This window comes from Medicago truncatula, chromosome 7, assembly GCF_003473485.1.
Source record: "Medicago truncatula cultivar Jemalong A17 chromosome 7, MtrunA17r5.0-ANR, whole genome shotgun sequence".
Classification (NCBI taxonomy): Eukaryota; Viridiplantae; Streptophyta; class Magnoliopsida; order Fabales; family Fabaceae; genus Medicago; species Medicago truncatula.
In genome coordinates, this window is record NC_053048.1 from 35,440,340 (window position 1) to 35,457,512 (window position 17,173).

The following is a 17,173-nucleotide window of genomic DNA, read 5'->3' on the forward strand; positions in this document are numbered from 1 at the left end:
TTAAAAAAGAGTTTATTTAAATCTTCTTTTTCCACTAGTATTGGATAAATTAGCTATGATTCTTCAAAACATAAAAAAACCACCTTTTTGAATCATTGTAACCATTAATCTCTTTGAAGTGATTAAAACATTTAGGTTTTGTTTGAGAGTTTGGAGGGGTAGCCCTCCCTTTCATTTTTCTCCAAACTCGCAAACAAAACATTAAGAGTAAAATATCAAGTCACTCTTTTAGTGTACCATTAACCTACTTATAGTTTATCTGGTTGGCTAAATATAAAATGATTCAAAAACACTCTTAACATTGGAAAATTGTTCATGCTGTTTCCGGTTAAAAATTTGGAGATGACGTCATAAAGTGCATCCCATAAAACATGGATAGCATTTATTGTGGATGGTTGTGCTTTATTTGCGGTTGAAAACAGTCAAAGTATGTATGTAATCAACAATACCAAAGTTTATTCCTTAAATTTATTAATGGTCGCACCATCGAAATAGTGTCTGCAATGCGCCCCGCTCCCACGCCACATCAATTTTTGGGTTGGTGCACCACATTTCTGTATTGACAATAGAGGCTACACTTCATCTGTATGTGGACGACGCACTTCGCTACACGAATTAGGGTTTAGAAGGGATTCATATCGAATTGAGGTTTTTAATTTGAATTATCATTTCGAATTTATATTCTTTTTAATTTATCCAATTAATATTCTTTCAATATAAAAAAGTTATAATTTTTCTTTATCATGTTTGGTGGCTTAATCCCTTATTATGGATCAGATAGACAATGTAGCTTTTCATATTAGGTTTATTCCCTTAACTTCTTTTTTTATGTTATGCATGAGATAGACAAGGTAGCTTTTCTTATGTTTACTCCCTTAACTTCTTGTTTTGATGTTGTCTTTGTAATTAACTTTATCTGTTTTATCTTGCTCAAAAAAATAAAAATTATCTGTTTTATTTCGCCACATCATGTACATAGTAGAACATTTGGCTCATTTTAATAAATTCATTTTGGCTTGTAAAAAACATGATTGATTTCAAGCGGTTAAGGAGCTTCATCAAATAATGAATCATTTAGGAGAAATCAAGTTTGATTCTTAGGTTGAGTAATTTTTTTTTACAAGATTTTACTTACATTTCGATGGAACTCTCGATTACTAGGATCTCCTCTCTACGAACTGCAGAGCTAACACAATTTTTTTTTATATAGTCATGCATGAATGAATGATAATTCCATGATACATGATTTCAATTTGAAAAACTGAATTCAATTGAATATAATAGACATGCGAATTTTCCTAAAAATAATAGATGTATGTGAATTTAAGGTATCTCAATTCAATTAAAAAGATTAACATACATGAGTTGTAGGTTAGTTGGTAGTTACTAGAACATTATGTACAGAGGTCGGAGTTCAAACCCTAAATTTTTCACTTCTTCAAACATAATGCGTGCGAATCTAGCAAACTAACAATTGGGCTAATTGACAAAAAAAAAAAAAATTAATAATAATAAATAACATTTACGTGAATTCAATTCCGTACACCTATGTAAATTGAGTAAAGGCATATATGTAAACTAAGTTAACATAGTATTATTTTTTATTAAAGAAGTTAACATAGTATTTGTAAAGTTAATATAAGATTAAAGGCTTTTTCGATATCATGATAAGTTATGAGTCATGCTAACAAATGTCTTAATAATATTGTTTCATGAACTAAAATAATTTGTCCTGTAAATACTTGTCAAATACTTTTTTTAAGGTACCTACCTATGTCAATTACTTGTGAAATTTCTCTGGTGGGGAGTTTCTATAAGATTTTGGCGAATCGTTTACTGAAGGTGATGGGAACTGTTATTTTTGAAGTTCAGTCGACTTTTGTAAATGATAGGTAAATTCTTGATGGCATCCATATAACTAATGAGGTTGTTGATGAGGCACATATGTTGAAAAAAGATTTAATGTTGTTCAAGGTTGATTTTGAGAAAGTATACGACTATGTTGATTGGAATTATCTGGATATTGTTATGGGTATGATGTCTTTTCCATCCTCGTGGCGGAAGTGGATGAAAGAATGTATAGGTACGACGACAACTTCTGTTTTGATTAATGGGAGTCCAACTGACGAATTTCAGCTGCAGAGGGGACTGAGACAAGTTGATCCGCTTTCCCCTTTTCTTTTTCTTCTTGCAGTAGAAGGGTTGCATGTGTTGATGACATATGTGGTGGAATCCGGTTATTCTGTGGGTAGGCATAATCCTAGTGTAATATTTCATTTGCAATTTGTGAATGAAACCCTTCTGTTGGGGGTTAAGAATTGAGCGAATGTCAAAGCTTTGAGGGTTGTTTTGGTTTTGTTTGAAGTTATGTCTGGTCTGAAGGTTAATTTTCACAGGTAGGTATTAATGTTGAGGAGTTGTGGTTGCATGAGTTGGATTCATTTTAGTCTTGTAAAATTGGGAGTGTACCTTTTATATATCTAGGCCTTCCTATTGGTGGTGATGCTAGACGCTTAAAACTAGATTTTCTGATTGGAAGAGTAAACACTTGTCATTTGGTGATCGCTTAACTCTCCTTAAATCTGTCATGTCTTCTCTGTCTTGTTTTGGGATCCTGTTGTGGCTCGCATTAAAACTAAATTTTCCGATTGGAAGAGTAAACACATGTCATTTGGTGGTCGCTTAACTCTCCTTAAATCTGTCATGTCTTCTCTGCCTGTTTATGCTCTTTCCTTCTTCAAAGCTCCCTTAGGTATAATCCCATCTATTGAATCTATTTTAAATATTTTTTTTTGGGGAGGGGTGGGGATCATAGAAAAATTGCTTGGGTTGATTGGGATTCTATATGTACGAGTAAGGAGTTAGGAGGTTTTGGGATGCGGCGGATGAAAGAATTTAATATGGCCTTATCAGGAAAATGGTGTTGGAGGTGTTTGGTTGATAGGGAGAGGTTATGGTTTAAGGTTTTATCTTCTCGTTATGGTGTTGAGAAGGGGCGACTTAGAGAGAGGGAAATGATGTATTGGCTTGATAGAGGGAGATTCTGAAAGTTAGAAATGGATTAGGTGTTAAGGTAGGGAGTTGGTTTGCGGAGAACATTCAGAAGAAGGTCGATGATGGTATTAATACCTATTTTTGGACAGATCCGTGGGTGCGGACATGTCCTTTGAGGGAAAGGTTTATGAGACTTTTAGATTTGTCCTTTTATAAGGATTTGACGGTGGCTAAGATGTGTTCTTTAGGTTGGGGGGAAGGAGGGGATGCGTGATGTGGAGACAAAGATTGTTGGCTTAGGAGGAGAAGTTAGTGGGGGAGTATAGGACCTTGCTTTCTAATATTTTTGTGCAGTATTCTATTATAGATGTGTGGCAGTGGCGTCCTAATGTGGGCGACGAATATACAATTCGTGGTGTGTATCAAATGCTTATGAGGCAAGAAATACAAATCTATGATGAGGTGTCAGCAGGGATATGGCATTCAAGTGTTCGTTTAAAGGTGTCTATATGTGTGTGGCGCCTTCTCTGCAATAGGTGGTCGACAAAAGACAATTTGTTTCGTCGCAGTATTATTACTAATGAATCTCAACTACGTGTATCTGAATGTGGTCATAATGAATCAGCAGATCATCTTATAATCCATTGTCCTGTATTTGGTACTCTTTGACAACTTGTGAAGGAGTTGATAAGTGTTTATTTAGTGGATCCGTTGTATATTTTGGACCACTTCACCCAATTTGCTTATTCTTGAGGAGGCTTTAAACTTTAAAGGTCTTTTTTGCAATTAATATGACTATGTTGTATGTGGGGTTGTGGAATGAAAGAAATCATAAACTTTTCAAAAACAAAGTCAAATCGATTACGCAGTTGCTGGAAAAAGTAAAAGTTTCTTCATTTTAGTGGCCCTTGTTTGCTTGAGTATCAGTTGATTATATCATTTTGATTTGTTAAAAAAAAATACTTGTCCAAGTAGCATTTAGAGTCTAATATGTATTTTGGTCTTAGAAATATTTGAATTTTTCTTTTTAATTTTTGCAAAAAATTTCTTTGACTTTTAATCCTTCAAATTTTTTACAACACTATTATTTAGTCTGTACTTTAAGTCAATCTAAGTGTGATTCAAAATCAATTTTTCTTTTCCCTCAATCATGTTCTTTTTAACCAAAGTGTGTATATATATCAATGACAATGAGGCATTATATCAAATACTGCTTGAGATTAAAATAAACAAAAGAAACCCCATTTTGTCTCCCAAATTTCTCATAGTGTTGTTTGTAACAAAAATAATTTCAGTTTGTACCAAAAAAAAAAATAATAATCTCATAGTGTTCGCAAAAACATCATTTCCAGTGCTCAAAAGATTCGAACTCAGTAATGGTGCAGAGTTTCTACTTTCTACTGAAGCAATGGTACCTCCCTCTCTCCCCACCAACATCCCTTCTCACCTTGGTCTCAGGCTCATCAGGGTAGCCTTAAATGTAGGCGATTTCAACCGTGCCCGCCAACTGTTCGATAATATTCCTCAACCAGACCCCACTACTTGTTCAACTCTTATTTCAGCTTTAACCACTCATGGACTTTCAAATGAGGCCATAAAGATCTATTCTTCGTTGCAGGAACGTGGCATTAAACCCGACATGCCTGTTTTCTTGGCTGCTGCTAAAGCTTGTGCTGTTTCCGGTGATGCCTTGAGAGTCAAGGAAGTTCATGATGATGCGACACGGTGTGGGGTGATGTCTGATGTTTTTGTTGGCAATGCGTTGATTCATGCTTATGGTAAATGTAAATGTGTTGAGGGTGCGAGACGTGTTTTTGATGATTTGGTTGTTAGAGATGTGGTTAGTTGGACCTCGTTGTCGTCGTGTTATGTTAAGTGTGGATTTCCTCGGAAGGGCATGGATGTTTTTCGTGAAATGGGGTGGAGTGGGGTGAAGCCGAATCCGATGACTGTTTCTAGCATTTTGCCTGCTTGTGCGGAATTGAAAGATTTGAAATCGGGTAAAGAAATTCATGGGTTTGCAGTGAGACATGGGATGGTGGTAAATTTGTTTGTTTGCAGTGCACTTGTGAGCTTGTATGCAAAATGTTTAAGTGTAAGAGAAGCTAGGATGGTATTTGATTTAATGCCTCATCGAGATGTTGTGTCTTGGAATGGAGTTTTAACAGCATATTTCAAAAACAAGGAATACGAGAAGGGTTTCTCCCTGTTTTTGAAGATGAGCAGAGATGGAGTCAGAGCAGATGAAGCTACATGGAATGCTGTTATTGGTGGATGCATGGAGAACGGACGATCAGAGGAGGCAGTGGAGATGTTTAGGAAGATGCAAAAAATGGGATTTAAACCTAACGAAATAACAATTAGTAGTATCCTACCAGCTTGCTCTTTTTCAGAGAATTTGAGGATGGGCAAGGAGATACACTGCTATGTCTTCAGGCATTGGAAAGTTGGGGATTTGACAAGCACAACGGCTCTATTATACATGTATGCTAAATGCGGCGACTTGAATCTTTCAAGGAATGTCTTTGATATGATGCGTAGAAAAGATGTTGTTGCCTGGAACACAATGATCATTGCGAATGCAATGCATGGGAATGGAAAAGAAGCGCTTTTTCTCTTTGATAAGATGCTACTATCACGTGTCCAGCCCAATTCTGTTACTTTTACTGGTGTTCTATCTGGTTGTAGCCATTCAAGGCTAGTAGAGGAAGGAGTTCAGATATTCAATTCAATGGGTAGGGATCATCTTGTAGAACCTGATGCTAATCACTATTCATGCGTCGTTGATATCTATAGCCGTGCTGGTCGCCTCAACGAGGCATACAAGTTTATACAGGGCATGCCTATGGAACCAACTGCCAGTGCTTGGGGAGCACTCCTTGCTGCTTGTAGGGTTTATAAGAATGTGGAGTTGGCGAAAATTTCAGCTAAGAAACTATTTGAGATTGAGCCTAACAACCCTGGAAATTATGTTTCTTTATTCAACATTCTTGTTACTGCCAAAATGTGGAGTGAAGCTTCACAAGTCAGAATATTGATGAAAGAGCGAGGAATTACAAAAACACCAGGATGTAGTTGGCTTCAAGTGGGAAATAAAGTTCACACTTTTGTTGTTGGAGACAAAAGTAATATTGAAAGTGATAAAATCTATAACTTTTTGGACGAGTTGGTTGAGAAAATGAAAATGGCTGGATATAAGCCTGACACTGATTATGTTCTGCAAGATATTGATCAAGAGGAAAAAGCTGAGAGTCTCTGTAACCATAGTGAGAAGCTTGCTGTTGCCTTTGGGATACTTAATTTGAATGGACAGTCGACAATACGGGTTTTTAAGAATTTGAGAATATGCGGTGATTGTCACAATGCCATTAAGTATATGTCTAAGGTTGTCGGTGTTATAATTGTTGTCAGAGACTCCTTGAGGTTTCATCACTTCAAAAATGGAAATTGTTCTTGTAAAGACTTATGGTGATTATTTGAATCAGATTATTGGGATTAAGTGGTGACGATAATCCTATCTGAGTTTGTCTAACTCAAATTTGATTAGACTGTTTTACTATGCGTACAATATACAATTCCCGTGATTTTAGAGAATTGGAGACATTATCAAGTAACATTGTATGATTTTGAGCTTAAAACTTCAGAGGTTCTTAGCAATCAAAACGTATTTCTCTCTTCCTAGGGGGAACAATGCTTGGCCAGTACGCATACCTCTACATACGAGCCGGATTAGTCGTCCACCTTTGGTGGGTCGGAAACTGGTGCGAAAGCCAAAAAAAAAAACGTATTTCTCTCAAGAAAATGTCTTGGTAGAGGAGTAGCTCTCCATTGAGATTCTCTCATGTTTTCTCCATTGCATCAATCGTCACTTGTCAAATTTCACATGACTACAGGCATTGTGCATTCAAACAGGTTTAAATTATTTTTACTATTTGTTGAGACATGCGTAATGTTGTTGAGATATTATCTTAATGTTGTTGTCTTTATTATCTTTATTTTGATTAGTTGATACAACTGGTTTCGGAGAAGTGTAGCTCTCAAATGAATGAAAGACAGATTCCAACAGAACAACAACGGTGGTTTATGGCTGTTATTGCATCAGTAGCTGCTGATTTATTGGCCTTTGTCATCAGAAACAGAACATTGCAATTATTGTTCACCCTTCTGGGTTCTGACACATGGTTTATTGCTGGCCAGATCAGAAAATCTGCAGATTCAGTTATTTGAAAAAACACCTCTAACTGACCAGGTAAGGATTTATCCACTCTTGATATAATTTAAATCATCATTTACAAACATGTAATTTGATAATAGATATTTATCTATATTTTTAATATCATATCTTACATCAAAATACATTAATATCAAGAAGCATCAAATAATTTCTTTCATTATATAAAATTTTGTAGACTTGATCTAGTTCCAACCTTACACTATATGCCGTATGGCGAAATTTCCTATCTAGCTATGGTATCTAGATGGTTCTTTTCTATCTCACATATTGTTTGAAGGGCTTAATGTGATGGAATAGTTTGCCCTCACCAGAGCAAGTAAAAGTTCTAGTTTTATCATCATAAGCATAGCTATAAGCTAGAGGACATTGATTCTTAAAAATCACTGAATAAACATTTGGTGGACACTATCAGGTGAAGGCCAACAATACTCTGGCTGGTACAAAGCCAAACAAGCACTCTTGCAAGCAATGACATGATCCACCTGCAAAATTTGGAGGACAAACTCTGTTCACATCATTAGTGCAGCTACTTGTTTTGCAGTCCCCTGAACCACCTTGCGATGTTACCGAAACCGGTAGATTGAAACCATCAATAAGGCTGAGAGTGAATTCCACTAATGAAACCGGAGGGATACCACCAGCACCATTGCATGGTATTTGACCAGATCCACGATCACCAGTAGCACAAATGAATTTGCCAGTTGTGTTTGTTGAACGTTGAGTTCTTACCTGGAATCTACTTGACCATGGAGACTGGTTATTGAGAGTTGAGGAAGTTTTGGAGGGTAGCTCAAAACCTGTTGAAGTTTATTGTGAACTTCCACCTTTAGTGAGTGTAGCTGGCCATATGGTGAATGGACAATTGTTTGTGATTGTGAATGTTGCAGAGTTAGCACATGCATACATGATACTGTGTTAGATATCTTAAAATTATCTCTAAGAGGGAAAGAACATGTAAAAATATGGAGAAGATAGGTTAGAAATTAGAGCTTGCTTGATAGGAAAAGGCTTGATAAGTCCAGCATAAAAAGTAGATTTATTTTTATATTTATCTTGTATTGGCTGTGATAGAATTTTAATTCAATATGTATGTATATATAAGACTCTCTTGATGGTCATGATTATGATATTATATGAATGGATGAGATACCAGAATTGGATAAGGACCGCTGAGATTAGAATCCAAATTTTAAAACCTCACGTGTCTCTTCCTCCCCTGTCAGTATCGAGAGTTCTTTCTTCTTCGATGCAAATACAGAATAGGTAGTGTGTGCCGAATCAATTCTTTGGACATTGATACCCCATAATTTTCTGTCAGTGGTGTTTTGAGCGAGAACATGGTGGCTTGAGGTTGAGGATACTTTGCAATGTGGAAAGGAGGAGTTGATGCTGCTTGTTGCGGTTGGGGGAGGGGAGCAGAAGTTGGCTTAAGCCATTTGTGGTTTTTTTTCTTCCTAACATTGAAACATTGTTATTACGTGAGGCTGTTTGAAAAATGCTGCTTATGTTGTTTGATGAAATGCACCAAAGTTACTGTGGGTGATATACTTTCAGTTCCATTCTCTGTCTTTTTGCATACTTTCAACGATTTCTTTTTGCACCAAAGCCATTTCTTTTTTCATACTTTCAACGATTTGAACATGGGAGTCTGGATTTCAAGCTTATGTGGAGCCACACGTGATCATTTGGAATTTATTCTGTAAGGCCATTGTTGGAGTTTGGATAAGAGAAGAATGCTGAAAAGGCTCTTCAAACTCTGCAGATGTTGCAATGTAAATCTGGAAAGGGAATGATATACTGTGTCTGGTTTGTCTTCATGAGAGCTACTCATTATTGTGTTCATGTTGCTGCTGCATAGAAAAATTGTTGCAAGTGGCCTTTGGATGTAGTTGGATATATTTTAATTCTTTTGTTTCGAGTTGGGTACAAATTGTGATACTGCCATGTACATATTGTAAAAACATTGCACCTGTTTTCGTGAAATACTAGTTTATGCTATTTGGTTTCTTCAGGTAATATTGGTTATATATGTGAAATTAAGGTAACTTTTTAAACTTAGTTGCTTACTATATTATTTCCAAGGTCTCTTTTATCAGACATTATACAATAACAACACCTCATGGAGCTTTGTTCAGTTCTGGTGCTAGGTTTATCCGGAATAGCTACAAAGACGCTTGCAGGTACACACTGACATCTAACATCGCCAATCATCAATTGTGTCAGTAGTCTTTAAAGGCCCATTGTGTTTTCTTATATTCTTTCGTTGTATGAATTGCTGGAATTAACCTAGAGAGTCTTATCCTCTACACTTGTCACTTTTCCATGTTTTTCCTGTTTTTGTAAACAGGCTCACTAGTTCTATTTAATGTGTGTGCATTACAAATTGATCAATCACTTTGTCTTTCAATTTCCGTTGGGTTATCAAAACTTGACCATGACACCATTCCAAGTATGGAGGATCCCCGGCAGATTTGAAACCTAACTTTGATGAACCAGTTGTTGAGTCTCTTGATTTTTTAAAGACCAGACGAAAACAATTTTTTAAAGTCTCATAACAGTAGCTAATTTTCTAAAAATCCTAAAGTATGCTCGCTAATCAAATTTTGTGGTGATGGTTGGAGACTATATCAGTTGAACTTTTGAATGTTATTATGATCACATATGCATCTATTTTCTATCGTCAGAGATTCTCTGTTCCATATTCCAAAACAAAGACTTCTCTGTTCCATCATTTTCTTTTTCCAATTTTCATCTTTCTACAACCTCACACCCTTACCTCTTCTTCCAGCTAAACATTCATCAAGTAAAGTAATTTACTACAAAGCTCTAGTTTTTCTCATCTGGGTAACTCTCCATCAATCCAAGTTGGGATTCATATATCACAAAATGAAGTGTTTCTTCTTCAAAGAGAAGTGTAAGCGTGCTCAAGAATTGCATAATCAAATCAACTAGAAGAATCAGACGTTGAACCTCTCCCAACAATCTCTACTAACTCTGTAAATCAATTTCATATTCATGATTGATTAAAATTTAAAATTGGTTTGAACTTTTCTTAACTAAAACATGAATCAAAACGCCTTAAAGTTTCAAGTCCGGTTTCTTGTCCAAGAAATAATCAAATTCTACATTGATGCGTGGGTTTTCTAAACCATGTCATCACGGATTAAACCTGCGTAAAATCGTAGCATCGCGTTTCCGAAAATGAAAGAACGGTTCAGGTCCATTATTTCAATGAAGTTGGACATAGGAGATGAACAATCCAGATCAATCGTCGGTAGCATTTGGGTAGCATTTTGCTTATCCAAACCTCTTTTAAAAAACTAAATATATGGTAAAATGACAATCGTGAAAATTCACGAGAAACTCTCTCACGAAACATAGCATTGCTCTTTTAAATTTTTAGAAATATATTATTTTCCAACTATATTGTTATTTATGAATTATCCTAATGTCTTGAAAGATAAACATGAGTTCGACACATATACATATCACATTAAGAACGAATAGTGTTCTAAATTTAGTTACAATTTTTAAAACTAATTAGCATGTTTGTGTTTCTCAAGCAGTGAGGGTCACAAATTTGGCATTTTCTTAGTTTTAATACTAAATTGTCAAAGGAGCCACAAGAACTGAAAAAATAATCTAGAAAATCCAAACTCTTTAAGCAACATTAGCTTGGTATATATAACAAAAATAAGTTCTTCATTATCATTAGTTCTTTATATGAAAAATATTACCTCAAATAAAATAATTGATGATCTTAACTCTATCAATTTATTGCAATACTTTGTTTGGTTATAAAGAGAAAGTGATATGAGAGAAAGAGGTGAGAGTGTGAGAAAAGAGAAATATGTGAAAAATGGAGTAGATTTGAGGTATTGTTTCGTTTAACAGAAAGAGAAGAGAAACAAAAGAGAGAGAAATGTTGATTATTTTTTTAAATTCTAAAATGACCTGCATTGTTTTTAAAATAGAATACATTAAAATTAATTTAATCTTTTACTTAATTAAATTAACTTGATAAATGATTTATAAGGAAAATGCACGAACATCATTGCATCTTAAATTTCATTATCAGTTGCTCATCGATTTTTCCAATGATTGAAAGATTATCCTTGAAATCACATGACAAACAATAATCTTTGGTCAATAACCACTAAAAAATCGAATAATACATGGTTAGTCTATTAAGAATTTAATTTTTAACCTAATTTAAAATTGAGAATTTTACTTTCAATTTAATATTTAAGTGTCTTTGAGTTTCAATTAAAAAGAAAGGATAGAAACACATTTAGTATGTCATTAACATTAAATAAAAAAAAATATATTACATGAATCATACATAATAGATTCTTCCTTTTCGCATATATTAAATATGACATTTGAAGTCATGCATCCATCAAGAATAATAACACCACCAATATATCATGTAAAACGATCTATTATCCTTCACTTTCATGTATTAAATATGAATTTAAGTTATATGTGAGAAGGAATATATTATATATATGTTAAAAGTCTTAAAAAAATACATTTGTCGTTAAATATAGAAGACTCTTGAGTTTTTTCTTTGTCGTTTTCTATAATATCCCTTTCAAATTTATAGATTTATTAATTATTTATTTGCCAACATACCTCTAATTATGTTACATCATTTTCTATAATCTATAATAAATACCTTTATGCAATTAACTAATTTTCTCGCCTAGCTAAAACGTAAACTTGTAAAAACAATACATAAGTTCTATAAATTCAATATCACAACTGACTTTGTTGATTCTCATGAGTTACTTAAGGGATCCTATAGAATGGGGATAATATTATCGGAAAAGCTAACCAGTGCTTAGGGGCGTCTCTGAGGGGGTGCAAACAGCTCAAACGAGCTGGGCCTCCCTCAAGGATGGGCCTCAAATTTTTATTTTTTTTTATACCCAGTATAATATATATCCTCCAATAAAAAAAAATAATTATTTCATTCCCTCATGTATACGGTAGTATTTTCACATCTGAGTGTACCGCATATATACGGCACCTTGTATTTATCTTTTCAAAAATATAAATAGAATATTGCTCTTTTGAAAAAAAAATATGTTTTGATTTTATCATTGGTCTCTTTTCATTCCCAGAGCCGAGCCTCCGAATTTTCAGGGACGGCCCTGCCAGTGCTCTTAGGGCACTAGTTAAGAAGATTAATATAGAAATTATGCATTGGAAATTGATGAAAAGTAGAATGTTTAACTTTATGAAAGTAAAAAAGATGATATTTTTAATAAAAATGTTCTATTTTTGACATCCTTAATCATTATTCTTAAAGCACCGGTTAGCAAAATTCTAATAGTATTTATATTAGAAATACACAAAGGAATTATGATATTATTTATACTAGAAATACAAAGCAATTATGAACTCTACCTCTAATACATTTATATATTAAGTTCCTATCCAAAAGAGAAAAACAACACTTCGCAACCAAATTATGTGAAATCCTCGTTATAAGATAATTTTGCGATTTTTTGATCATGTTGATAAGAAAAATCATAACATTTAAGATATATTTATCGATTAAAAAACTTTTTACTTCGTTACAAATATAATGTCTCAAAATTTTCAATCAGAATATATTTACAATATATTCAAAAAAAATTACAACAGTTTATAGTTTCATTGATTTTTTGTTTTTGTTTTTCAAACTCCAGAGTATTATATGAGCAAAAGAAAACCATCTTACACCCTTTAAGAAAAAAAAATTATATATCATTAACTTTTTCACAACAATAAAAGAAGATAATATGTATTATCTAAAATACCCTTCTTTGAAACTTGTTCATATATATTTAAGGAATTAAACTTGATAAAAAATAATAAATAGGCAATAAATAAATGAATTTCAATTGGTTTATCTAAATTAAAGTGAGATATAAGTCAACTAATTAAAATAAGATATAGTTGTATTTATTGTTTGTTTTTGTAGCACTAACATCATCAATTATGTTATTTATCATCTACAAATAAAAACGATAATATATAAAAAAAACATAAAGACAAGATGTAAGAAAAAGAACATTTTTTTTTTGAATAATACATAATAAATTGAACGTAACGTAAAAAAAAAGATTGAATATTTTATTTTTTTAAAGATAAAAAAAAAAAAAAAAAAGATTGAATATGGTATTGATGATGGCAGAGAGATATTGAATATACATTTATTAATTTTAATTAGTTGAAATATTTTACACTTTAATTAAGGTAAACTAAGTGAGATCCATTTATTTATTGCCTATTTATTGTTCCTTATCCAGTGCCCCTGGGACACCGGTTAGCATTGCCCTATAAATTATAGCATTAAACATGATAGAGTTTGGGAAGTTTTACTTGTAATTAAGACCTTAGATATGACTATTTTGTTGCTTATATTCAAGATAAACGGAAGTAACTAATAATTATTAGAGTTTAATTGTGGTGAGTTCACAATCCAAAATAATTTTACACACACAATTAATCAAAACATTTTAAATTGTCACATCAATTAAATCAATTAAATTATTGCTATGTTTTTAAAACTATAAATTACATTATTTTCTACATTGAATGAACTTAGATAATTAATTCTATCAACATTAATTATTTCTTTAGTCTTTCACCTTTCTTCATCTATTATTTGATACTTTCTTTTCTTTTTTTCTATTTTGCCAACACATGTAAATGTAAAAATAAAAGGCAATCATTTGAACACATTGTTACCTTACTAACATTAAAAAAATTGGTATATTTTTTTATAAATAGAAGAAATGACAATAACAATTGAAAACTTAGATAATAGGGTTTGAATCTGATCACAACGTCCGGTCTGGAGGCGATGTTGCTTGAGTGTTTTAATGCAATAACACTGTTGTAGCTAGTGTGTAGATTCATGTGATATGCGATACATTGAGAAACTATCAACTTATACATTTATATAATCTAAAAAATTGTGTTAATTCAACCACAGTTTCATTTCAGAACAACATTAAAACAACTTTTACATCTCACACAAAGTGACACTAACATTATTAGTGACGGGTAAAGCTGAAGATCATTAATGTCAATTGGGACAACGACCAATCGTTTGTAACATGTCTTTATAATTTGACTTTAAAGGAACGAGACTTCATCTAAGCTGTTTAGACAGTTCAGAACATTCATTGTTAGTAAGTTATTAATTTTGTAAAATTGTCAATTATGTTGTTTTGTATTAATAATTCATGTAAATTTTGTAATTAAAGGGTTTTGACTTGTTCAATCTTCTCCTCGCATCTAGTAATTGTAGTAATCAAACCGCAAAATATAGATATATTTATACTTAATCTGGTTATTATTATAAGCAAAAGTTAACTTTTTAATTTCATTCATTAAATGATGTATTTGGTCTATATTATTGACCAAATATATCATTTAATGAATGAATGTAAAAAATTAATTTTTGCTTATAATAGTAACCGAAGGAAATATGATAAGTAGGGGCGAAGCCAGCTTACATCAGCTGAACCCCTCGACTTTTCAATTTACTCCTATAATCCTATGCTTTGTCTGTTTTGAATCCCCTCCTATAGTCTGCACCATTCACCTAGAGTTTGCCTCTCTAACCTCATATGCCACTTAGTTCAAGTCTGTATGTTACACAAAGATACATGTCTCGAATGTGTCAGATTCAACAACACGAGGAGTAACAAAATATATAAAAAATTGAGTTATGAAAATGTAGAAAATAAAAAGGAAGGAGGAACGAATTTAATAAAAATAAATACCTGACTTCCGTTCAAACAAAATCAACGGATAATATTTAAGTATAAAAGAAAAACTTGATGTTTGATGTTAACGGATCCTATCTCATATATATCATGATAATTTTCACAATTATCATTTTTTTGTGTCTTCAAAATTTAATCAGGGAAACAACTATTTTGGTTTTGATGTGTGAGATATTGTCACTTTAGTCTTTAAAATTATCAAAATTGCAAACACATCTCTAATGTCTATTTTGTTAATAATTTTATGGCAAAATTGAACAAAAAAAACACATTTGAGGATTAAATAATTTTACTTGCTATGAAGATTGTGACTACTAGATTACACAATCAAATTGGGGATAAATGAATAGATAAATGATTGTCTCTTGACTTATATTAAGACATTTGTTTGATAAAATTGATTATGAGTTTTATTCTATAGATTAAAAATATGAAACCCCGTAGAGGACAAATATAGCGTTCTATATAAGTAATTTTTTTTAGTACAATATGAATTTTTGAATATATATTAGTTTTATATATTATTATAATTATTAAGTAAGATTCAAAAGTTTGAACCCCTGCATTAGGTTCCTGGAAACGCCTACACTAATAAAGAATCAAAGGATCTGTACAAAATTTACCAAACTCAATTATTACTCAATTCCTCAAAAAAAAAAAAAAATTCTACTAAAAATGATAAGAAATTATCTCTAAAGCCAAGTTAAATGAGAAAGCTGCCAGATGTAGCTTGTTATTAATCCCAGCACTATGTTGTTGTAAATTCACTTGATTAGCATGAATCCTGAGGTGCAAAATCATGACTTAGAGATGATACTAGAATCTAGGATTTGCGAAGCATTTTCCATTCATATCTTGATCAGAAATTTTTTCCATATCCTTTGCTTCTCTTGTCCATATATGCACAGTGTAATGATCAGGAATTTGTTTCACATCCCATATATTATATACTTTCAAAATATGGCAACATAAAATGTGTTACGGACCATTTGTGAGCAAAAACTCTATGACAGTCTAAACAAGTGTTCCATCTTTCTTCTTAAAGCACACGAGTTACTTTCCTTAGTTACATCATCATTGCTGATGGCTTACGAGTTGATCCAAGCAAAGTCAATTCAAAGTTAATGCATCACGTAAATTTTCATGGATCAACTTCATTTTATAGAAGGTTGGTCAACCCACTCACATATTGCATAAGGGAGATAAATTTCAACAAGTACAAAAAAGTTTTGGTCAGGTAAAACATTTGATTGAAACACTCGTGCTAGCTAATGACGACTTTCGTAATTGTATGAATTTATGCGAGTAATAAAATTAAAACGGTAAGATTAAGTGTCAAACTCGAGGACCACATTATACTATCAAATTATATATTTATAATTTAATAGAACAAAAAAGTCTCGTTTGCTATATAGCAATAATGAAAATTAAGCAAATAAAAATTGGTTAGATGATTATAAAAATTGTTAGCGATTTCTAACTCGAGTTATTGATTTCACCTTTTATTTCACAGTTTAAAGGTGATAAATCAATAAAAACATTTAGCATGGAGATAATAAAAATAATTTATTAAGTTTCATCAATAATTAAAGTTTTTTGTATATGACAAGAGCAAATGACATAAAAAAGAGTGGCTCCCAACTCTAATCTGTCAGATGCTCAAAAATATATTATCAAAGAAAAAAAAAATTGGCGAACATAAATCTAACCAGTATATTCACAAAATGGAGGTCTACCCAAACGGGTAATATGAAAATTAAAAACAACACAAGTGGATTATAACATCCTCTTAAGTAGAGGTCTAGACTGCGGTTGAATGGACCAACCGTCAACACAGAGCAGATCTAGGTACCATCATCTCCCTGCAAAACACAACAAGATAAACGCTCTTTCGAGCCCCAAAGTACATACCAAATAAGACTCTCCTTCCGGCGTGGGGAGGAATACCGGAAGCTATAGCCCATAATCGCAACCACCATCCAGAAACATCCGGATCAACACCAGCATGCATCCCTTATCAGACCTTAAAGAACGACGACAACCTTGAGGATGAAGACGACGGTAGGTTGGGATCCGAGCTGAAGCTTGCCGCTGGAGAGAAAACCGTCTTTTCTGACATATCTACTGAACATTATGAATTGAACGAACCAATTAATCA

The 17,173-nt window shown here is 32.9% G+C and overlaps 1 protein-coding gene and 1 pseudogene across 2 annotated transcripts; one reads left to right on the forward strand and one right to left on the reverse strand.

Moving 5' to 3' along the window:
* Window positions 1–4,101: 4,101 nt before the first annotated feature.
* LOC11435877 (pentatricopeptide repeat-containing protein At3g24000, mitochondrial) lies at window positions 4,102–8,360 on the forward strand. 2 transcript variants are annotated; one of them, XM_024769820.2, is made up of 3 exons: window positions 4,102–6,906; window positions 7,000–7,243; window positions 7,641–8,360. In XM_024769820.2, exon 1 carries the CDS (start codon window positions 4,145–4,147, stop codon window positions 6,464–6,466), a length of 2,322 nt encoding a protein of 773 aa, XP_024625588.1. In that variant the 5' UTR covers window positions 4,102–4,144; the 3' UTR covers window positions 6,467–6,906; window positions 7,000–7,243; window positions 7,641–8,360. The 2 variants fall into 2 exon arrangements, with proteins under 2 accessions (XP_024625588.1, XP_039684138.1); XM_039828204.1 differs by having other exon boundaries at window positions 7,770–8,360.
* On the reverse strand, window positions 7,477–8,134 carry LOC11426704 (thaumatin-like protein 1; annotated as a pseudogene).
* Window positions 8,361–17,173: the final 8,813 nt, after the last annotated feature.